The sequence below is a fragment of the Thamnophis elegans genome, chromosome 4 (assembly GCF_009769535.1).
Source record: "Thamnophis elegans isolate rThaEle1 chromosome 4, rThaEle1.pri, whole genome shotgun sequence".
NCBI lineage: Eukaryota > Metazoa > Chordata > Lepidosauria > Squamata > Colubridae > Thamnophis > Thamnophis elegans.
The window spans coordinates 132,899,944-132,924,331 of NC_045544.1; the positions used below are offsets into that span (position 1 = coordinate 132,899,944).

Consider the following 24,388-nt stretch of genomic DNA (forward strand, 5'->3'; position numbering starts at 1 on the left):
CCTCCTTTCTCTCCTCCCCCCCCCCACCGCCTCTCTTCCCAATGGGTTCTGCAATTTCCTCGTGGCATTATGGGACGAAACAAGATGTAGGGCGAGAAGAGCGAGAGGAGAATGCAACGTCGCCGTGGGACGAGGCTTTGCGGCAACCAATCGGGGCGCGGCGTGGCTGAGCCACTGCAAGGGGTGGGACAGCTATTTCAGCGCTGGAGGTGGGAGGGGGGGGGGACGGGGCAGCTCGCCAGAGGAGGCTTGCTGGGGGAAAGGAGCGGAGGGCGTCGACGGTGCTGCTGCTGCTGTGCTGAAAGCTCCCCCTCCTCTCTCTCTCTCTCTCTCTCTCTCTCTCTCTCTCTCTCACCGCCGCCGCCAGCGCGCTGTGCAAGCCGCGCTCCAGACGCCTTTGGCTCGGCTGGCCGGCCGCTGCGCTTGCTCCCCTTTTGACACCCCGGGCAGGAGAAGCCAGGAAGCTGCTTGTTTGTAGGGCTGGTGGAGAGAGGCGCTGGGGGCGGCGGGGCGCCTTGCAAAACCTTGCCGTTTGCAGGGAGGGGGACGCCGGCCAGGGGGCTGCCGTCGTTGACGCGGGTTTCCCAGAGGCGAAGCAACTGTTAAGGGTAAGCGGGGGTGCGCGCAACAACTCGGGGTTGGGAGGGAGAGATTCCCTGGGCAATCTTGCACGGCGTTTTCCTTTGCATCGCGAGTAACGTTTGGTAAGGCGCAAATCGGGTTGGGTTGTCGTCGGTCAGGGCGAGGGGGGGGGTTGGACTAGATGACCTTTAAGGTCACTCCCGACTCTTGTTAATCTGAGACGGTGGGAGGAATTTAACCCAGAGAGGTTCAAAGCGATGCCCCGAGCCAGAAGAAGCAGCGGCGAGGGTTTTTTTTAACTGCGCTTTCCCTGCTTTGCGCGCGTTTTGTTTTGGTCCACGCCCCTCGCTTGCTTGCCTCCCCTCCCCAAAAGCCCCCCCCCCGTAACTCTTGGGGGCTGGTTGCTGGGAAATAGAGACCCCACCCCACCCCGGCGCTGTCCCAGGAGGCAGCCGACGCCCGGGCTCCCAAAGCTGCCGCTCCCATCCACTTGGGCTTACCTGGGGGATATATTTGGGGGGAGGTCGTTGCGCTTTGGGGGTGTCTCTGCAGGGTTGGGGTAGTTAGACGCTCTGCTTTTGGGGGGGGCGTGGGGGGGGAAGAAATCCCGCAAGTCTGCTACGCACGACCACCTACCCATCCGCCCCCCCCCAGCCTCAACTTTCCCTGCTTGAGGATGCTTGGACTCCACCTGTCATTTTAATCTGCCTCTAGTAGTCTTCAATCTACCTGTCCATTGTGACCCACCTTGGCTGAAAGTCTGTGACTTTCTTAATGGATGTCATGGGGAAGACAGGTCCCGTTCTGACTTTCCTGACCCCCTCCCCCTTTTCCACTGCATGGGGTTTTTTTTGAATGGATGGGTACCCCTGATCTGACTCCTGTCCATTCTGATCTGCATTCCTCCAACCTTCCTGTGTCCTGTTAGAGAAATCTAAGCTTCCCCCACCCCTCTTTCTCCTTGTTTTTTAGAGAAATCTTAGCTCCCCCCCTCTTTCTCCTTGTTTTTTAGAGAAATCTTAGCTCCCCCCCCTTTCTCCTTGTTTTTTAGAGAAATCTTAAGCTTCCCCCCCTCTTTCTTCTTGTTTTTTAGAGAAATCTTAGCTTCCCCCCCTCTTCTTGTTTTTTGGGGTGGTAAACAGTTTAACTCAGGGGGGTGGGTTGAGAAAATCTACTAAGGAGTTTCATAGACTGTCTTGATAGCCTGCCTTGAGTTTATGCTATCAATGGGCAGCTATTTTTAAAAAGAGAGAGAATCCATAGAGACGGTCTCAGAAATTGCCTTGTCATGTGGGAAAAGGTGTAACATGACCTGAAATGCTGGTGTGTGTTTGTGGCTGGCTTGAGGGGATGGCAGGTTTTTGGTTTGCCGGCTTTTAACCTTGTTTCTCCTTTGCAATCCAATGCCTTTATCCCGTGGACACTTTGAGCCAGGAAGCCAAGCCAGCCGCTGGATTCTTCTAGAGTCTCAGTGGCTTTGAAATGGGAGGGGGTGGCTCTTCTTTTTTTGGCCAAGGGTTTTTTTTTTTAATCATCAGCCAGAACTGTCTTCTCCTAGCCTGCAGGTGGAGTTTCTCTTGGACTGGATCCAAAAAATAGGGGGGGGACATTTGAACACTCAAATACACCCCCCCAAAAAAGCTGCTAGTGAGGGAACTTCCTTTGTGCAGCCCCCATAAGGGTTTTCTTTAAAGGTGAGAAAAGCCCCCCTCCCCTTTTAAAATGCCTGAAATGAGTGACTGCAACCTGCACCAGAATGCATGGATAATAATGCAATATACCTCTGCAAGTAACTTTTAGAGCGGGGTGGAATCTTTTCCTAATAGGATGCATCATCTTTTAAATAGGGGTAATTAGGACTGTAATGGAGTCGTCTTCTCTAGGGTGCGGAAGGGGGATTCCCTCCCTGTTATTGGGGAGGGGGTTGCCCTCCAGATCATCTTTTATCAAGAGCAGACGATCTGAGCTTCCCTCTCTTTTTGGTGGTGGTGAGTTCGAAACTACACCCTGGGTCGTCTCTTTCCTCTGCTTTCCTTTTGCACAGATGGCAGTGACTGCACACATTATTGTGCTGTGTCAGCCTTCTCCAATCTTGGGGCGCCTTCAGGTATTGGATGCTTCAGCTGCCATCCCTTTCAAGGTGGGGAGGTAGCTACTGGGTGTGAATCCTGGGAATTGAAATCCACATTCTGTAAGCACATCCGCATGGAAGGTTTACCTGCTAAACCCCCACTGTGATGTGTGGCACTTTATCTAATTTTCAGGTCGTAATCTTAGAAGGAAGCGGATGAAAATGGCAAAAAAAATTTTTTTTTAAAATTTCTCCTGGTCCAGTTTTAGATCACAAATGAGCTTAGATTGGTAACTTTTTTTTAAAAAAAAGTTTTTTATTTTTTATTCTTATACATCTCATTTTGTGAATGGTTTGGGTCCTGAGTTTCGTACGTCTAATCAATATTCTTAATTATAATTCATTTTCATTTTTGATTCTGCTAACACATAATTCCTACTGTCATCTTTCTAAACCTTCTCATAATTCTACCATACTTCATATCCACTTAATATCAATTTTTACTATTTCCCCCTTCATATTTCTACCTCTATTTTAACCCTCTTTCCCCCCCCCCTTCCCTTATTAATCAAAGACACGATCTTTCCTTTTTTCAATATTTCATTCATGCTCTTCTTAGATGGATAACTTGATCTGGCTTTAAAGTCATAGAAGCAAATGCTGGTGGACCGATTTTTAAGTTGGTATCTCAGAAGAGAGAACTGCTTGTCCGATGTGGTTTTGAGCTGGAATATCCCAACATAATGCTTACTCTCCCCCAAAGAGTAACAGCTGAAGTTTGGAGGTAGAATGTAGAACTAGACTAGAATTCGTTATTGGCCAAGTGTGATTGGACACACAAGGAATTTGTCTTTGGTGCATATGCTCTCAGTGTACATAAAGAAAAATAAAATAGAATGCATTCATCAAGAATCATAAGATACAGCACTTAGTGATAGCCATAGGTTACTAATAAGAAATCAAATCATACTAGGAAAGAAATAAAACAATATAAAATTTAAAGATACAAGCAACATGGTTATAGTCATGTAGGAAGAGATAGGTACTAGGAAGGAAGAGAAGAATAGTAATATTATTGGATGTTGTAATGTATGTATGTTGGAATGCACCAGGTGATGGATAATTACTCCCCATTTATAACTGTTAAACTCCCGGGAGAACACCTGCTACCTTCAGATATTCTTGCTGAACCAGCCAATGAGAGTCTGAAGATTACAGGTACTCCTCAACTTACAACCACAATTGGGACCAAAATTTCGGTTGCTATGTGAGATCATAGTTAAGTGAGTCACAATGTATATATATTTTTTTACTTGTCACAGTTTTTAAAGGAACCTTCAGTTAAGTCAATCATGCAGTTGACAAGGGAAGTCGTTTCCCTCATTGACTTGACTTGTTGGAAGCTGGCTAGGAAGGTACGTAGGTCTCAAATTGTGATCCCGAGGTGCTGCAATCATTGTAAATACATGCTGGTTGCAGAGCACCTGTCCGGGGTGCTGAGATGGTCGTAACTGTGAGGACTGGCTAGAAGTTAATTTCAGCGCTGTTGCAACTTCAGCTGCTAAACAAATGGTTGTAAATCCAGGACTGGCTATACTATTGAAATACTGTAGTATATTGGGAATTTCCCATTATATGGTTATGGGTGCTCATTTCTGGAGTGCTTTTATTTACTGTTAGTAAACCTTCCCTGTGAGAAGGCCTCCCTTGAGCGTACTGGGGAAAATAGCTGAAAAATGAGGCCAAATAACATGTACAGAAAAAATAGCTTAAAAAACAACAACATCATAAAAATGCCAGTCAGTGGAAGGCTTGTAGTGAATGTAGCGTCTCTTGATGCTTGCATGCAATTAGCTTATTTTATGTTGTGCAAATGCAAAAAAATTCAACCTTGAAATCAAATCATAATCAACATTTTGGAGCAATCGCACCTTGGCGTGGCTATTAATGTGATGGGCCCTCTCCCTCTTCTTAGATAGCTCTATTTTGGTGGCTTCAGATCCTTTTTGGAGTCCCTGCCAAAATGTGAAATTTGCTTAGAATTTGCTAAGGGCCTCTCATTCCCAGCATGCTGGCTTCCCGTGCTGGACAGAAAGAACTGGATATCCAGCCTTGGAGTGGGGTAATGGTAAAAACATTGAAATGGGCGGTCCCTGGATAGTTCCAGAGTGCCAAGTGACTTTGTAATGGGATTAAAAGGCTAGTGAGATTTGCTTTCAAGGGACAGCGCACTCTGCGTTACACAGATCGGCGAAGTGCTAGTGTGTGCTCCCATTAGAAAACGCTGCCACTCTTTAATTGACAGTTCATTTTGCACATTTGTAGTTTTAACTAGGAAAATTGCAGGCCAGAACAGGGATCCTCTTAGCCAGTTAGATTTCTGTTCTTAACAGAAAAAATATATATTTAGGGCTGAGTAACTCAGCACTTAATTTCCCTGCCAAGAAATTAAAAGACGCTCCTGGAGAGGAAAGCTGTGGCAAATCCAGACAACATATGAAAAAGCAGAGACATCATCCTGCCAAAAAATCAGTGTCTGGTCTATGGTTTTCCCAGTTGCAATGAATGGCTGTGAAAGTTGGACCGTAAGAAAGGCTGGGTGCCAAAGAATGGAGGCCTTTGAACTATGGTCCTGGGGAAGACTCCTGCGAGTCCCTTGGACTGCAAGGCCATCCAACCGGTCAGTCCTAGAGGAGATCAATCCTGACTGCTCTTTAGAAGGCCAGATCCTGAAGAGGAAACTCAAAGGCCTTGGCCACCTAAGTATTTGGAGAAGAACCTAATGCTGGGAAAGATTGTGGGCAAAAGAAGAATGGGACGCAGAAGCAGTAGGAGGGAGCTTAAATGGACTCCAGAGGATGGTAGAGGACAGGAAGGCCTGGAGGAACATTGTCCACGGGGTCGAGATGGGTCGGACACGACTTCACAACCAACAGCAACTCTGCAATAAGCCATAATTGGCAATCCAGTGGGGATTTTTTTTGCAGCTAGGAACTGTCTTTTCCTTTGTTTACTACTAGGGAGTTGCAGATATTTTTAGCTGCTTTGCAAATTAGCATGGGGCTTTTAAATAAAAATAAGGTGGTTCTATGAAACCTTTTGAAAACCTTACTCAATTGTACTATTGATCATGAAAGGGAGATAAGACATGCTTTATTAATGAACTGCTGCCAAAATTCAGCAGCTGATCTTCAGGGACTGCAAAAAGGACATTGCATCTTTTTGCTTTGTCCGCTGCTGACCCAAACTGGTATCATCCATAATGGCCGTGTTAAGATCTCATGCCATGGCAGAACCAAACCACATACCTAAGAGGACAGATAACTGGCAATTTTATCTTCCTATTATTAGAGAATTAAAGGTGATAACACAGAAAGTTGAATTTGGGTACAAGGGCAGAATATTTTTTGGAGGCACCCTAGTCTCCTTTCCTTCCTTTTAAAGGCCACTCAAATTGTGCCAGTGAAATGAGGCAAACGGGGGCTGAACCTTGATATGGACTTATCTCCCACTTCCCTTTTGATTTTTGAGTGGAACTTCAATCACACTGCTGAAAATAGACTTACATTATTTTTATCCTGCCTTTTATTGTTTTTATAAACTACTCAAGGTAGCAAACATGTTTAGTACTCCTATTTCCCCCACAACAACCACCCTCTTGAGGTGGGCAGGGCTGAGAATGACTAGCCCAAAGTCACCCGGTCAGCTTTCATGCCTAAAGTGGGACTAGAATTCACTGTCTCCTGGTGATTGGCTCAAAGTCACCCAGCAGGCTTTCATGCCCAAGGTGAAACTCAAAACTCAAAAGCTGTTTTCTGTCCTGGTGACTTAACAGTTAAACCCCAAGATAAAATTGGCCGTATATTTAACTGTGGCACTTAAGTAGTATGGTCTCGAGATGCACGAAAAAAATGTTTAGTGTATAGAGACAGATGTTGTATCTTAATACTATAAAATGGTCTTTTTATAGACGGGTCCTGTGGCATCTTCTCTAGAAGTGCTATTCTCCAGCTGTGATGGGACGATAGTTCCCACACATCTGGAAGAGACCGGTAATAATCTACATGAGAGGGTGTCGGAATTTGTGGTATTTTTAATACTTTAAAGTATTTTTTATTTGGTTAGAAAACTAGGATGTTACTTCTGTAGCTTTTGCTTTACTTGCTCATTGAATATGTGGTTTAGAGCATGCTTAAATGGTCTAAGAGGGCACGGCTTTCACTAAGAATTCTGGGAACTGTAGTTTGGTGGAGTTGCTTGCCACCACTCAATACAAATTCATAACTACTACTTCTGTAGAGCAGGGGTGGGCAATTAATTTTTCCAAGGGGCCACATGGGAAACTGGGTCTGTTGCAGAGGGCCAACCCTGATGCATGCAGCCCTGCCCGCTACCACTGCTGCCCCAACCCTCCCCCCCCATGCTTTAATGCTCCCTCACGGCCATGTCTGCTGATACCTTGTTGTCAATGCTGTAGGCCAGATATGGCCCACATGACATAAAATACTTAGATCTGGCCTAGAGGACACAGGGTGTGCCATAACTGGCAGAGAATATTGATATCATGTGGACCAGTAATTTATTTACAAATCTTTTGCTTAACTTCTGCTTCCCTTTTAAGGGGAAGCAGATTAAGATTGCAGGAACTGGGTATTCCTAATTTAATGGGAAAAAATGACTAGGGGAGACATAATAGCAGACTTCCAATATCTCAGGGGTTGCCACAAAGAAGAGGGAGTCAAACTATTCTCCAAGGCATCAGAAGGCAGAACAAGAAGCAACGGGTGGAACCTAATCAAAGAGAGAAACAACTTAGAACTAAGGAGAAATTTCCTGACAGTTAGAACAATTAATCAGTGGAACAACTTTCTCCCAGAAGTTGTGAATGCGCCAACACTGGAAGTTTTTAAGAAGATGTTGGATAGCCATTTGTCTGGAATGGTATAGGGTTTCCTGCCTAAGCAGGGGGTTGGACTAGAAGACCTCCAAGGTCCCTTCCAACTCTATTGTTCTAATTCTAATTTTAAAAAGTCATTTCAGTAGGCAATAGCTATGCAACTTAGTGACATAAGCCTTTGACACTGTAGTTTTTTAATATATCCTGCCTTTAATTCACGGCTCAGGACTTCCTACATAGTGTTCCCCCACTCCTGTTTCTCCATATTCACTAGGGAATAAGCATAGCCATTATGCTGTTTCAACATTATCTTAGTAAAGATATCTCAGTCTGGTCTAATGGTTAAGGCATCATTCATATCCAGCAAAGTCTTTCAAGGGAGGATTTATAGTCACAGACCTTATCTGGCTGGGAGAGCTAACAGGCTGATATCTGCAAAGGTGTCTCGGAGAGTCACGAACCAATTAAGTGAACTAATTATGTCCTGCAAACTCCACTCCCCCTTCGCTCCTCTTTTATTTTCTCTGGGAGGGGTCATTCATCGTCCACCTGTGGCCTTACTCCCAAGTCAACCCCTGTTCCTTAGCTGTTCCCTTCATCTGGCAACTGCGCATGCGCACACTGGGAACAGGCTCCAGCTCTTTGTCTGCCTCAGTGATGTCTGACTCCGAAGGCAGCCGATAACTGGCATATGGCTCTGGCCCCCTCCCTGCTTCCTACACAGAGCCCTCATCAGAGACTTCCCCAGACTCCAGGACTGCCAATCTTTCTCCCCAACCTTCTCACTGTCCTAATCTGCCACAATAGTCACATACACAGCCCAATCAAAGAGGAGTTGTGGTGGGAAAAACAGGAGGAAAACATGTTGGATGTGTTCACCACTTTTGAGTTATTTATACAAGTAATAAAGGCAGGAAATGAATGAACAAACAAACAAATAAGTGGAATTGCATGAGTGGAGGCAATCTGTTTAAAAGATGTGAACATAAAAGGAAAAAGTTGGAGTAGACAGGGCTTCTGGATTCTGAACTACATATTTTTCGGAGTATAAGACGCAGCAAGGTTTTGAAGAGGCATTTTTTTTTGAAACGTAGGTAGGTAGAGGGATAGAGAGGGAGAGAAAGAGAGAAATACAGTAGGTAGGTAGGGAGATGGAGAGAGTAGTTAGGTAAGTAGAGGGATAGAGAGAGAAATACAATAGGTAGGTAGGGAGAGAGAGAGAGTAGGTAGGTTGGTAGGTAGAGGGATAGATAAATAGAGAGGGAGAGAAATACAGTAGATAGAGGGAGAGAGGGTAGGTAGGTAGGTAGATGTTTCTATCCATGTGCTGGAGAAGGAAGTAGCTGACAATCTGCAGCACCTAAGACTTCTGCTGGCACAGCACTTGATCAATGTAATTCTCATTAATCAGTTAAAGAGCTTTCCAAAAGGAAAAAAAAGTTTTTCCACTCTTCAAACCTCTCAAAAACAGCCTGTTTTTTTTTTAAAGGCATGAATAGCCTTGTGGGGAGGGGGGTTGCAGAGTGCTCCTGGCAGGGTGTGTGTGTGTGGCAAAAATGAGCAAAAAATGCCCCCCTTTTTTTTTTTGCAAAAACAGGCCCGTTTTTAGTTTAAAAAAAATTGCATGCATAGCCTTGTGGAGGCTTATAAAGGGGAGTTGGGGGAGCAAAAAACAGCCTTTTTTTTTTTTTTTTTTTTTTTGCTCATTTCTGCCCTCCCCAGCCCGAGGAGCTCTCTAAAAGCCTCCTAAAGGCTATGCATGGCCATTTTGGTGAAGGGGCGGGGCTTCAGGTGGCAAAAAATGCTGAATTCAGTATATAAGACGCACCCAGATTTTCAGCCTCTTTTTTTTTTTGAGGAAAAAAGGTGCGTCTTATACTCCGAAAAATACGGTAGATACAAATTTAGATGAAAGGGTTGATAGGGAAACAGTCACCATCTTAAAAGTGTTTACAAACTAGAAAGGGGCAAAAAATTGATTCTTAAAGGTACACCTCTCTAAAGAGGCCTCAGCTTTGTAGAAAATTGGGTTCAGTTGTGCGGAACAAAGTTTTGTGGTTCAGTTCATAAGCTGCATTTATCAGAAGACGATAAATAATTCTTTAGAGATCACAGTGGCTGGATTTGGATAGCATTCTAAAACCATGTTAAATCATGGTTAGGGATAAGAAGGGTCCGGGGTCTTGCCATCCCTTGGAGGGTGGTTCACTAGCTTTCTAGTGTTTAGGTGCAATAATATATTTGCTACTTTATGGTAAATATTATTTTACAGAGCATACACAATTCTAGGATAAATTGAGATTTGCTAGTCTTGCCTGTCTGGGTTTTGAGGGTTTAAGATTGAGGTGTATTTGTGCTTATGCGTAATGCTTGACTGAAGTTATGTGTAATGCTTGACTGAATCAGTTAGCTGATTCTCCCACTTATGACTGCTGTACCATCCCTGTGGTCATGTGATAAAAACTCTGGTCACTGTCTATTTATGATGGGTGCATCAGTCCAGGTCATATACAACCTTCCCAGCTGACATCGGACAAGCAAAGTCAATGGAGGAAGCTGGAATTGCTTAAATTATTTGCATGATTAACTGAACAACCAATAAAGAGAATATTTGTAGCTCAAGGTTTGAGGTCCTTGAAACTCTCTGAGCTTGGTTGTTTTCTTGCATTACCCAAACGGATTATGTTACCTAGTTGGGTAGTGAAAGGTCTGCAAGAAAACAACCAAGCTTAGAGAGCATCAAGGAGCCCTCACTTAACAACTACAGTGATTCTTTTTTAACAACTGCCTTGTTTAGCAATGGAAATTCTAACCCTAATTATGTGGAGGACTAGCTATAATTACTAATATATGACTGGAGTTGAGGAAAAAAAATTGGGCTTAACTAGTGCTTATAGGTCAACTTGAACACAGAATAAGAGATAGATTAGATTAGATAGATAGATAGATAGATAGATAGATAGATAGATAGATAGATAGATAGATAGATAGATAGATAGATAGATAGATGATAGATAGATAGAATATTGATAGATGATAGATTGATAGATAGAGTGATAGAAGATAGATGGATGGATGCATGGAGGGATGGATGGATAGATGGATGATGGATGATGGATAGATAGAAGATAGGAAGGAAAAGAAAGAAAGAGAAAGAAAGGAAGAGAAATAGTGAATGGTTTGACAGTGGTGAGGGGATTACTTGTTTAGCAGAGTGATGGCATGGGGGGGGGATTGTTCTTGTGTCTTGTTCTGATGTGCAGTGCCCTATAACGTCATTTTGAGGCTAGGAGTTGAAACAATATATGTCCAGGATGTGATATTTTCACGGCCCTCTTTGACTCATGCAGAATACAGATCCTCAACGGAAGGCAGGTTGGCAGTAGTAGTTGTTTTTTCTGCAAGATCCTTGGAGGTCATCTAGTCCAACCCCCTGATCAAGCAGGAGATCCTTTACTAGTTTGGAGAATTGTTAGTCTTTGCATATCACAACCTGACTTGCTTCAGATATTAATAGCTCTGGCTGAGAGATAGAATTGATAAAAGGGAGGCATAATCTATGTACCCTGTGTGTCTCCAGGCAGTGCAGCAAACTTTTTTTATTTATATGCAACATTTCCTGGCCTTTCTTCTAACATGAGAGCACCATAATTACTTGCAAGGGAAGTTAAAGCCAACATGTGTCATGATGTAAATGGACACAACTTGCATCAGATGTCCCTTGGGTTAACATTTGCATAGAGATGTTATGGTGCATGTATTATTTGATGCTTATTTCAGATACTTACATAAAAAGCATAGGTGGCTCAGTAGCTAAGATGCTGAGCTTGTCCATCAGAAAGGTCGGTGGTTTGGTGGTTCGAATTCCTAGCTCCACGTAACCGAGTGAGCTCCTGTTACTTGTCCCAGCTTCTGCTTCTGGCAGTTCTAAAGCACGTAAAAAAATGCAAGTAGAAAAAATAGGAACCATCTTTGGTGGGAAGATAACAGTGTTCCATGTGCCTTCGGCGTTGAGTCCTGCCGGCCTCATGACCATGGAGATGTCTTCGGACAGTGCTGGCTCTTCGGCTTTGAAACACAGATGAGCACTGCCCCCTAGAGTAAGGAACAACTAGCACATATTTTTATTTTATTTATTTCATCAAGCATGTATTAGATTATATATCTATATAGATAGATTATATATTATATATGACACTAAATCTATCTATCTATCTATCTATCTATCTATCTATATATATATAACTATAAACATGATTTTGAATACATGAAATGGGTACGAATAAAAAGGAACATTTGGACAGGGACGGTAGGCACTTCAGTGCGCTTATGCACGCCCCTTACAGACCTCTTAGGAATGGAGTGAGGTCAACAGTAGAAGTCTAAGGTTAAAGTTTTGGGGGCTTGGGGAAGAAACCACAGAGTTGGATAGTACATTCCAGGTGTTGACCACTCTGTTGCTGAAGTCGTATTTTCTGCAATCGAGTTTGGAGCGGTTTACCTTGAGTTTCTATCTATTGTATGCTCATGTATTGTTGTGGTTGAAGCTGATATGCGAGGGAAATTTTTACCTTTACATAAAAAGCATTGCATGGATTTTAGGCTGAGAAGTATCTGCTTGGTTTTCCTGATAATATTTTTGTATTCTTTGAATCTCTTGGTCTTCCTGCAAACCATTTGATAGGTCCCAAAAGGCTAGCCAAGGTGTCAAATTGGAGATTTCTCTCTGCGATAGAATTTTAGTTTGTTTCAACCATTATTCCTTGAATAAGGCATAGTGCTGAGTTGGCACATTGGATGAAGCCTCTAGATTTACAACCACAGTGAATCAGTTTATATACATGCTAAGCCAAAACCATGCTACTGATTAATGTAATGAGAATCCCCCCTCACTTGAATTATCAATAAATTAGTATTAATCAGTATGAATTGATTGTGGTTGGTTCATCCATAATGAACTTGCTCACACATCATGGCATAATGTAATTAGGTTTTAATATGGTAGATATGAACAATGTCACCAGTCAGATGAGTTCACAGAACTGCTAAATAGACATAACAGGTGAGAATTTCAACAGGACTCGGGACAGTTAATCTAAAGTACAGGTAGTCTTCAGTTTACCAACCGGAATAGGGACTAGGAATTTCTTCATCAAGCATGGACATTAGGTGAATAATCATTGAGGCCACACCCTTTTCTGCAAACTTTTTTTGCTGTGTCTATGGAGATTCCCAGTCATCCAGGTCATGGCTGTCCCAAAGCTATTTTTTTTTTCAAGAGGCAACTGGACTTTCTGGTTTTTCTTTGAAGACATTTCACTTCTCATCCAAGAAGCTCTGACTGGGTGGTTGAGAATGGAAGGATTTGTGCTCCTTGCAAGACAGGTGGCTATTTGGTTGAACAAACCTATTATAAGATTTAGCAGTCCATCTGCATTTAAAAGACAAAGGCCACATTTTGGACAGAGGAAAAAACCCTGCTGGCTTAAAACTGGTTTGAAAGAGGGGTCAAAGAGGCCATCTATGTCAACAAGAGGGGTAGAGATATGACACCATCTATCTCCTGTCTACAAACACAGTCCTTTCAGCAGTTCCAAGAAGACTCCTCACCCATTTGCACCACTCAGGTGATCCTGAAGATACAGGTAAACCTCCAGGTGGTCTTAATGTCTCACTAAAAGAATGCAAATGACCAGCTGTCTGCAAGGAGTATGAATCCTTCCATTCCCCACCTTTTGGGAGGGTTGCTGTACTCATTACCACAGTCATTGAGACACTGCGATTATGACTTGTGACCTTCCTTGCTCATTTTCCCATTGACATCGTCTGAAGCAGGCTGGGAAGACCACACATTGTAAATCACATGACAGCAAGATGCTGCAACCATTGTGCCAATTTTGGTACAACATAAGGACCACTTGCTAGTCACATTGTTCAGCACCCACCGTGAATCACCCAGTTGCTAAGCGAATGGTTGTTGAGGACTACCTCCAGGGTGCATTCTTTGTGGTTTAGTGATTTCTCGAATTTGTGTAGTTGCCCCTGTGCACTTGTGAGAAATAGCTCCTGTGTTTAATGGGGGGGGGGTGTTGAATTTCCCATTAACATCAAAGAATAATGGATATTCTTTCATAGATATGGAATTTCCTGCTTCCTCTGTAGACTGACCTGTAGTTAATGAACTGTGTAATTTGCTGCTTCCGTTGTAGAATGGCCTGTAGTTATCCATCCTCTCCTTCAACAGATAATAAAAGCAAGGCTGTAGGTTCTGGGTGGCTTTCTTGGAATTACATCTGAGATGAATATTACACTGAGTTGGGCTCCCTCTCCTGTATCCTCCCACAGGTCCATCATGTCTGACAGAAAGGCCGTGATCAAAAATGCTGACATGTCTGAGGACATGCAGCAGGATGCTGTGGATTGTGCTACGCAGGCCATGGAGAAGTACAATATAGAGAAGGATATTGCAGCATACATCAAGAAGGTATGTTTCTGTCTGCGAAGCGTGATGGGATGGGGGGTTGTATAGCCTTGCACGTAGTCCTTGACTTGTGACCCTCATAGGTCAATCCTTATGCCTTTTGATAGCAATTGCTATCTGACTCACTTTATGACTGTCACAACTTACAAACATTAGCCACGGTGGTGCAGTGGTTCGAGTGCAGTACTGCAGGCGACTTCTGCTGACTGCAATTTGGCAGTTCAAATCTATACTGCTTCACAGTGCTTTCCAGCCTTCTAAGCGGTTTATAGAGTCAGCCTTTTGCCCCAAACGATCTAGTCCTCATTTTACCCACCTCGGAAGGATGGAAGGCTTAGTTAACCTTGAGCCAGTCAGGATCAGACTCTTAGCAGTGGGCAGAGTTAGATTGCAATAGCAACAGGACTTATATACCGCTTCACAGTGTTTTTATAGCCCTCTCTAAGCAGTTTTTACAGAGTCAGCCTCTTGCCCCTAACAATCTGGGTCCTCATTTTACCCACCTTGGAAAGGATGGGAGGCTTGAGCTTGGTGAGATTTGAACTGCCAAATTGCAGTCAGCAGAAGTCGCCTGCAGTACTACACTCTAACCACTGCACCACCGTGGCTAATGTTTGTAAGTTGTGACAGTTCATAAAGTGAGTCGTCACATGACTGACCCAATTTCACAGTTCGCTTGTGTTAAGTGAATCACTTTGGTCATGAAACAAATTCATTGTTTGCAATGGGGCAGTTTTGCTGAAAATAGGAAGTAAATGTCGCGTGTCAGTGAAAACTCAAAACATCCAGGCCAAAGGTATCTTAAAAGGTTGAATTCATGGCATCGGAACCAAAATGTATTAATCTCGAGACCTTTTATTGCTCAGCCAAATAACTTCATCAGCCAAAATAAAAAAAGATTAGGCAGCGTCTCGTTGGAATGTACCAACTCTTGCTGCAACAACTTCAGGGGTTTCTCCCCAAAGTTTATTTCAGTAGGTCAATGTGAAGAAAATGTCGGTTTTCTGCAGAAAATAATTCTGGTCACATGACCATGGGATGGTGCAAATAGCCGTAAATGTTGGCTAGTTTCCAAGTACCAGAAATGCAGGCACATCACTGAAGGGGAGCAGCATTGGAAGGTCGAATCTGGGTTGTAAGTAGCTTTTGGGAAGATATATTGTAATTTCAAACAGTCGCCAAGGAAAAACCTCAAGCGAATTTTAAAAGCAGTTACAAGCTTTTCCGTAACTGATGCATTTGATTTAGAAGATTCTGCCCGATTATTATAGAAGGGAAGTTTGCCCATCACAGCCTGGTTTCCTTAAGCAAGGAATCCTAGTCAACCAGCATTTCGGGCTGGGGGATTCTGGGAGTTGAAATCCACACATCTCAATAGTTGCGTTTGAAAAAAACAGTCGTAAACCATGATTAGTGTCGCAATACAAAATAATTAAACCAACACTGAAAAAACATTCAGTTTTGCATTCTGCATTCAGTTTTGGTCGCCACGATGTAGAAAAGATGTTGGAGACTCTAGAAAGAGTGCAGAGAAGAGCAACAAAGATGATTAGGGGACTGGAGGCTAAAACATATGAAGAACAGTTGCAGGAACTGGGTATGTCTAGTTCAATGGAAAGAAGGACTAGGGGAGACAGGATAGCAGTCTTCCAATATCTTAGGGGCTGCCCCAAAGAAGAGGGAGTCAAGCTATTCTCCAAAGCACCTTGAGAGTAGGACAAGAAGCAATGGGTGGAAACTAATCAAGGAGAGAAGCAACTTAGAACTGAGGAGAAATTTCCTGACAGTTAGAACAATTAATCAGTGGAACAGAAGTTGCCTCCAGAAGTTGTGACTGCCCCAACACTGGAAGTCTTTAAGAAGATGTTGGATAGCCATTTGTCTGAAACTGTATAGGGTTTCCTGCCTAAGCAGGGGGTTGGACTAGAAGACCTTCCAACTCTGCTATTGTATTGTATTGTATTGTATTGTAAAACCTATTGCAATTTTGGGTAATGACTATACTAAAAGAAGGCAGTATAATTGGCTTGTCTGAATTCTGTGCGCACTATTGATTGCAGGGTGTCAAATAAATGTTTCTCTTGGTCTGTCACCCAGGGACAGAACCTACATGTTTTGTCTGAGTAACTCTCTCTGAATTGGAAGGCTTAATATTTTGTGTTCCTTTTTTTAAAAAAAAATTCAAACCTGTTAGACAAAATAAATATTAAGTGGGGATTTTTTTTTTTAATGTGATACTTTCTACTGGAACCAGACCCAAACTGATTTGCAAGAGTTTGTTAACAATCAAAACTTTTTGGAAGAGTGAGTGCACTAAATGGATTGGGGAATTTAAAGAGTAAATTAGATTAGGTGGAGTTAGCTCAGATGCCTTTCTCCGAAGATTCAGAATCTAAGGGTGATTTAAGTAGATTTAATTTAATTTAATTATAATGAATAATTTGTTAATTTTATAAACTAATAAATTGTATAAATTAAAATTATAAACTAAGTCACTTAAGAGGTTTCAGGATGTGAGGGGGAAAAAACTGACAATGCAAATGTGGAAAAGCCACGTATTAGTAAATACAGGCGATCCTTAAGACCAGTGGTGGGATTCAGCCAGTTCACACCACTTAGGGCAGTGTTTCTCAACCTTGTCAACTTGAAGATGTCTGGATTTCAACTCCCAGAATTCCCCAGCCAGCGAATGCTGGCTGGGGAATTCTGGGAGTTGAAGTCCAGACATCTTCAAGTTGACAAGGTTGAGAAACACTGACTTAGGGAGAACCGGTTGTTAACTTTCCGAGCAGTTTGGTGAATTGGTTGTTGGAAGAAATCATTAGGGCAGAGAACCCTGTTAAATTATTTGAATCCCATCACTGCTTAAGACCATTCATTTAAGCACCATTTGAAGTTACAGTGGCACTGAAAAAAGGAACCATACGACCCTATCCTTGCACTTAACAACCATCGCAGCATCCCCACAGTCGCACGATCAAAATTAGAGTGCTTGGCAACCAGCATATATTTATGATAGTTGCACACAGAGCTGAGTCACTGTGCTTAAGGTACATTGAACCAAACATCACCACCGTGGGATCCATGTGCTTTCTTTCTTGCCACAAGGCACGGCAAGAAATAATGGATAGAAACCATTCAAGGAAAGAAGCACCCTAGAACTAAGGAGAAATTGCCTCATAATGAGAACAATTATTGCTACTTTTTTTAATTGAAGCTTTTTATTTATTTTTTCATTTTCATGTCACATAATCACATGTATACTCTTACATAGCCAACATCATATTGTATTATTAAATGTTCACATCAATTCATCTTACCAACAACTCCCAAAAATCAATTATTGGCTCTTCTGCTCTCCATATACCCTATTTGAACTTTATCACTTTCTTCTCCCTCTCTCCTCCCCCTCTCTCCCTCCTTTCTTCCCCCCTGTCTTCCTTCCCTTCTCAACTTCCCCTTCCTCTCTCCTTCTCCTCCCTCCCCTTACCACTCCTCATTTTCTCCTCTTCTCCCCCCCCCCTTGCCTTCTCTCCTATCCCTTTCTTCTTCCCTTACCTCTCTCCTCTACTTCTCACTCTTCATCTCATTTACTTGGTGTAGTTCAGCTTCTGAGCGAGCTCCCCTTTATGTTGATGGTATTTATAATTCCTTTTCAATGTACATATTTGATTTTTCTCCTCCTTTTTAGTAAAGGATATAACAGAAAAATATACATATATAGTCATTGTGCTTTTAACACACACCCCCTCCCCTACCTAATTTTGGTCGAGATGTAGACCTGGTTACAATTCCCAGCTATTCTCATCATTATCTTTATATAATTATACATCCCTCCGTGCCCCCAATTTGTGATTCTGTCTTTTTATCACAATAGTTTCCCATAGTGAGAACAATTATTCAGTGAAATGGCTTGATTCCAGAAGTTGTGGGTGGCTCTTATCACTGGAGGCTTTTAAGAAAGCAGCCCCCAACCTTTTGGACACCAAGGACCGATTCCGTGAAGAGTGTTTTTTCCATGTACAGGAGGGGGGCATGGTTTCCTGATGCTGCCTGCATCCCGCAGATGGGATAACACTTGTTTGCGCGGCCTGGTTTCTAGCATGCCATCGCCCGATACCAATCCATGGGCCAGGGGTTGGGGACAGTGGTGGGTTTCCAAAATTGTTCCAACCTACTCTGTGGGTGTGGCCTCCTTTGTGGGAGTGGCTTGCCACCCATATGACCGGATGGGAGTGGCTTGCCGCCCATGTAACCGGATATGAAACTATGAATTAGTACTTAGGTCGGTCCAAGTAGCTTTTCAGAAACTCTGGCATTGAAGCACGCAAGTCTTAAAGCTGTCAAGTTACAAGACCCTCACACCCCTAACCCTTTAGGGAAAAAAAACTAGGAGTCTTCAAACCTGACAGCTTTAAGACTTGTGGACTTCAACTCCCAGAATTCCTCCTCCAGTCACATTGGCTCAGGAACTCTGGCATTGAAGCATGCAAGTCTTAAAGCTGTCAAGTTACAAGATCCTTGCACCCCTAACCCTTTAGCAGTAGTGGGTTTCAAAAAATTTTGGAACCTCTTTTGTAGGTGTGGCCTGCTTTCCGGGTCCACTGGTGGAACCTCTTCTAACCGGTACGGTAGATTTGACGAACCGGTTCTACCGAATAGGTGCGAACTGGTAGGAACCCACCTCTGCTTTGGGGACTCCTGTTTTAAGAAGAAACTGGACAGCCACTTGCCTGGAATGGTATAAGGCAATGATGGCAAACCTTTTCGGTACCGAGTGCCCAAGCCAGAATGGGGGTGCACAGTGGAGATCAGCTGGCCGGTGTGCATATGCGTGCCAGCCAACTGGTCTTCGGGTTTCCGGCACACACACGGCGTGTTTTTTGACCGTTTTCCGGTGCCCATAGAGAGCAGGTGGCAACCTGTGGCACACAGAGAGGGCTCTGCATGCCACATGTTTGCCATCATAGGTATAGGGTCTCCTGGTTGAGCAGGAGTTTGAACTCCAAGGTACCTTCCAACTCTGTTATTCTGTTTCTGTTATTCTGGTTTTCAGCAGGCTTTTGCCAGTTGTCAGCATTTCTGGTTTCCAGCAAAATGCACCTATTAGATAAAATGGAACGGAAGGAAATTGAGCCAGTAGCTTGTTCAAATCACAGTGGAATAAGTAATTGGGGGGATGGGAATAGTCATTCATGTTAATTCAAGGAGAAGCAGAGGTACTATTTAAAATCGTGGGCAGTAGTAAAAGAATCACTTTCGACCTCCCTTCATTCAACACAGTTACAATTAAACATTAATCTTTTGCTCCAGAATGCAATAATACACGGTATTTTAATCATCACATCCCAACATTAAAAATTTCAATTCAGTTTCAAGCAAACAAAAAATCCCAATTGTGGAAACAAAGAGAGACAACAACTTTTCTTTAATTAAAATAGTTTCACCATCTAGGACAGTTCCATTAACTTCACCAACCATTCTTCCTTTGTGGAAATCTGTCGATTGGAAAACATTGATGCATTAAATGGGAAATGGATGTAAACTTCCCGAGGAAAAGTGGTAGATGCCAATTTGGAAAGGAGGAGGAATATCTTGTTATCTAGAACTCAAAAGAACAGTTGACTTGACTTGCAATGGAGCCTGCAACCTTCTGTGGTCATTAAGTGAACTTATTGTTTCATATTTGCTGAAAACTGCAAGTAAAACTTGTTTTTAGCCCAAAACAAAACTTTGTAAAATGTTGATATGACCATGGGACACTGCAAATATTCGGTCCAATTGCCAAGTGCCCAAAATGCAAGTCATATGACCGTGAGGGGGCATTGGAACTTTAGAACCAGGTCATATATACGTGCAGCAACAATATAATAGAGAGAGGAGTCCAATTTTGGCACCTTTAAGAGTTGGGGACTTCAACTCCCAGAATTCCTCAGCCATCATGGCTGAGTGAGGAATTCTGGGAGTTGAAGTCCCCAAGTCTTAAAGGTGCCAAAATATCAAAACAGAACTGAGGATGTAGAAACATTACTCAAGAACTCCAAATTACTTTGTGTCAGGATAATACATAACATTTCCACTAAGTCTTCCATCTTTAAGAAATATGCAGGTAGTCCTCGACTTACAACCCCAATTGAGCCGTACATTTCTGTGGTTAAGTGAAACATTCGTTCAATGAGCTTTGCCCCATCTTATGAGCTTTCTTACCGCAGATGTTAAACGCTGCACTTGATAAGTTAACAACCTGGTTGTTAAGTGAATCTGGCTTCCCCATTGACTTTGCTGGCCAGAAGGTTGCAAAAGGTGATCACATGACCTTCGGGCACAGCAATGGTCATAAGTAGGAACCAATGGCCAAGCATTTGAATTTTGATCACACGAACACGGGGATGCTATGAAGGTTGTAACTATGAAAAATGGCCATACGTCACTTTTTTTCAGTGTCATTGTTACTTTGCACGGTCACTAAATGAACTGTTGTAAGTCGAGGACTACCTGTGCCAGGACCTAAATACTATGATTAGCCCTTCTGCTTGGAGCTATTGGTAAGATAGAGTGCAGAGAAGAGCAACAAAGAGGATTAAGGGACTGGAGGCTAAAACCTATGAGGAACGGTTGCAGGAACTGGGTATGTCTAGTTTAATGAAAAGAAGGACTAGGGGAGACATGATAGCAGTCTTCCAATATCTCAGGGGTTGCCACAAGGAAGAGGGAGTCAAGCTATTCTCCAAGGCACCTGAGTGTAGAACAAGAAGCAATGGGTGGAAACTAATCAAGGAGGGAAGCAACTTAGAACTGAGGAGAAATTTCCTGACAGTGAGAACAATTAATCTCAGTGGAACAGAAGTTGCCTTCAGAAGATGTGAATGCCCCAACACTGAAAGTCTTTAAGGAGATGTTGGATAGCCATCTGTCTGAAATGATAAAGGGCCTCCTGCCTAGGCAGGGGGTTGGACTAGAAGACCTCCAAGGTCCCTTCCAACTCTGCTATTGTATTATTTGGTATTGTATTACATGGTAGGCCTCGTTTTTTTCCAGACGCTCATGTCACCTCCTTCCTCCCCATACATGCCAAGACTTTGAAAATGCTCTCTGAACAAATCACTGATTTTCACCTTTCCTTCCCGCTTTTGCTTACTCCCCAGGAATTTGACAAGAAATACAACCCCACCTGGCACTGCATCGTGGGCAGGAACTTCGGTAGCTACGTAACGCATGAGACCAAGCACTTCATTTACTTCTACTTGGGCCAAGTGGCGATTCTCCTCTTCAAATCCGGCTAGGGGTTCAGGCCAGCGCCTGTGGGGGTCACGGCTGGTGAGGAACATGGACTGTAGCACTAAAGACAGGCTCCAGCTCTTTAACCATGGCTGCGCCACTGCATGGACTCGATAACTATATTTAATGTGTATATGTTGCCGTAAAAAAAATACCTACAATTCTCATTTCTTTCTCTGTTTTGGGGAGATTGCCTGGGAGAAGAAAGGCAGCGTATTATCCCCCTCTTCCTCCTCTTCTTTTATCTTTCCCCCCCTCTCTCTTTTATGTTCCTGCTTCTTATTTTTTTTTCCTGTTCTTTTGCACTAGGAGAACTGTAAAATGCTTCAACAATGGCCTTTAAGTGAGAAGAAGAAATGAAATGAAATAAAAAAATAATAATAAGAAACTTCAATTCCAGAAAACAAATCTTTGGGTTTAACTTTCTTGCAGAAGGCTTGGAGGTCTAACCCCCTAGCAGAGGAAAAAGATAAAAAAAATAAAACTTGTGTTAGGTGTAGAATCTGTCTAAAAGTTAACTAAATTATTTTCTTTTTGAAATTCCTGTCAAAAGCTTCCTCTTCCCAAAATGGCACTATTGTCCCATGAAGTCGCCTTAGCTCTAAACAAGTGATTGGAGGCAGCCCCGGGGTGGGGGTACGGGGGGGGGGTGCGTGTGTATCTGTGTGTTGTCTTGGCCCCATTTTCTTTGCTTTTTTTTTTTTTTGACTCTCCCGTGCTGCCTCCAACACAGATTGAGCAAACAAAGCTGATACGGATTTGCAAAATGCGTGGTATCCTCTTGAGGAGACGCCTCCCCCCCCCTCCATCCCCAGAATCGGCTGGCCTGGTCTGTGTCGGCGTTTCCAAAGCATTTTTCAAACGCAAGATGTCTACTCTTTGTGTGTCCAAGATACTGTCGTGATGCCCAATGGATGTGATCGGGATTTTCGATGCCCCTGTTTTTTTTGAGTCCGTACAGTATTGCCTTATTGTAGCTCTCACGTCCTCTCGTTGTGCAGGGGAGATCCTGTCCGAAACCAGTGGCTTAAATGTTGCTGTGCTTTAAATGTTTCCAGTAAAGATGGATAGACCTTCATCTCTTTTAAGAGGCTGAACCCCCGAGTCTCTTCTTCTGTTGGCTTTCTATTCTGGTCCCCTTTTGACCCAACAAAAGGGAGGGTCAATGGGAGCAGCTCTGTACCTAAACCCAACTCCTGAATGTGCAAGAAAAAGTCTCCTCTGGGCTTTCTTAGCTTCCTTAGTCTATGGTTGTACAGGAATACTTTTTAAGTTCTGTTGCAACAATAAAAAATAAATAAAATGGGGATTGCTTTTTTTTTTCCTTTTTGCAAAGGTTATATATGAAACGCAGTGATAGCTTTAACATCTCTGGTTGCTTTTCGCAGTTCAAAGAGCCTAGAAATTCTATTTTGGGAGGGGGGGCAGCGGTTCCACCACAAAACGCGCTCGACTAAAGCGCGTAGCTGACGTCATCAACAGGGCGACAACAGCGCGGAGACAGAAGCACGCTGTAAACGCTAAACCTAAAATTAACACCTAAACCTAACCTCCCTAAACCTAATCCTAAACCTAAACCTAAACCTAATTCTAACCCTTAACCTAACCCTTAACCTAACCCTAATTCTAACCCTAAACCTAACCCTAAACCTAACCCTTACCTTAAGTTGAATCGGCTTGCTTTCAAAGCGCTATTTAAAGCGCCCTTCTTTCTCCGCGCTCGCTGTTGTCGCCCTGTTGATGACGTCAGCGACGCGGTTTAATCGGGCGCGCTTTAGTCGAGCGCGGTTTTGTCGTGCCACGGGGGGGCAGCAGTTCTCTAAAAACAAGAAGACTATACTGAAGGAGCACTTTTAACTCCTGGATTCATGGAGAGATTCTCAGCCATCCAGACCATGGTTGTCCCAAAGGTGCTTTTTCCAAGGGCAACTGGACTTCCTTGTAGTTTTCTTTTGAAAACCTTTCGCTTCTCACCCAAGAACGGAAGAAGCTTCTTGGATATGAGAAGCGAAACGTCTTCGAGGAAAAAACAAAGTCCAATTAATTGTCTTTTGAAGGAGAAAAAAAGCACCCTTGGGACGCCGCGGGCTCAGAATGTAAGAGTACGTCCCCTGTCTTTCTATTCGATACCCGAAGTTACTGGTTAAAGAAATAGGGCAGTCCACCCCCCCCTCATTTATAGGGGAGGGGGCTGTGTCTGAAAGAAGAAGACAGATCCAAATCGTAAGGGTTCCACCACAAAACCGCGTTCGACTAAAGCGCGCTCGACGAAACCGCGTAGCTGATGTCATCACAGGGCGACAACAGCGCGGAGACAGAAACACGCTGTAAACGCTAAACCTAAAATTAACCCCTAAACCTAACCCCCCTAAACCAAATCCTAAACATAACCCTAAACATAACCCTTAACCTAAACCTAACCCTTAACCTAAACCTAATCCTAACCCTTAACCCTAACCCTAAATCTAACCCTTACCTTAACTTGAATCGGCTTGCTTTCAAAGCGCTATTTAAAGCGCCCTTCTTTCTCTGCGCTGGCTGTTGTCGCCCTGTTGACGTCAGCGACGCGGTTTAATCGGGTGCGCTTTAGTCGAGCGCGGTTTTGTCGTGCCCTGAATCGTAAGTGTGTGCCGAATCCAAAACAAGCCAAAAACCCACAGGCTTCCCGTAGAAACTTGTTTCATGAAACAAAACAAATGTTAAAAGTTGCAACGGCTGTTGTGTTCAATGTTTACTGATATTTCTTTTTTCCATCCAAGGAGGGCAGGGAGGCAAAGTAAGTGCCTGGGGTTCCTAGGGGCGTCATCCTACAGGAACACACCGCCCTTCGTTGGAAATAAAAATGAGAAGACTTGGCCTTGTTGCTTTTAATTCTGTGCATGAGACTAACTGTGAATAAGCTCACTTCATGGAGGACGAGAAAACGAATCCTTCCCATCCTAACCGCAGTTGCTCAGACTAACCCCTTTTTATTTTTCAAAAACATTAAAATCGAATTGACACATTTAAGAACGGTGTTGAGTTTTGTTTTTGGGATGTGTGAGGGTTGGAGTGGAATATGTACACCAAGGCTCCTCGA

At 43.3% G+C, this 24,388-nt stretch overlaps 1 protein-coding gene across 1 annotated transcript; it reads left to right on the plus strand.

The window, feature by feature from the left end:
- Window positions 1-239: 239 nt before the first annotated feature.
- Window positions 240-22,616, plus strand: DYNLL2 (dynein light chain LC8-type 2). The gene is made up of 3 exons (XM_032215720.1): window positions 240-608; window positions 13,896-14,034; window positions 21,177-22,616. The coding sequence occupies exons 2-3, from the start codon at window positions 13,903-13,905 to the stop codon at window positions 21,312-21,314; spliced, it is 270 nt and encodes an 89-aa protein (XP_032071611.1). The 5' UTR covers window positions 240-608; window positions 13,896-13,902; the 3' UTR covers window positions 21,315-22,616.
- The last annotated feature ends 1,772 nt before the right edge of the window (window positions 22,617-24,388 follow it).

Coding starts and splice junctions, on each gene's coding strand:
- DYNLL2 (XM_032215720.1), top strand. CDS start 13,903: ATGTCTGACAGAAAGGCCGTGATCAAAAATGCTGACATGTCTGAGGAC. Junction 14,035..21,176: donor TTGCAGCATACATCAAGAAG/GTATGTTTCTGT, acceptor CTTACTCCCCAG/GAATTTGACAAGAAATACAA.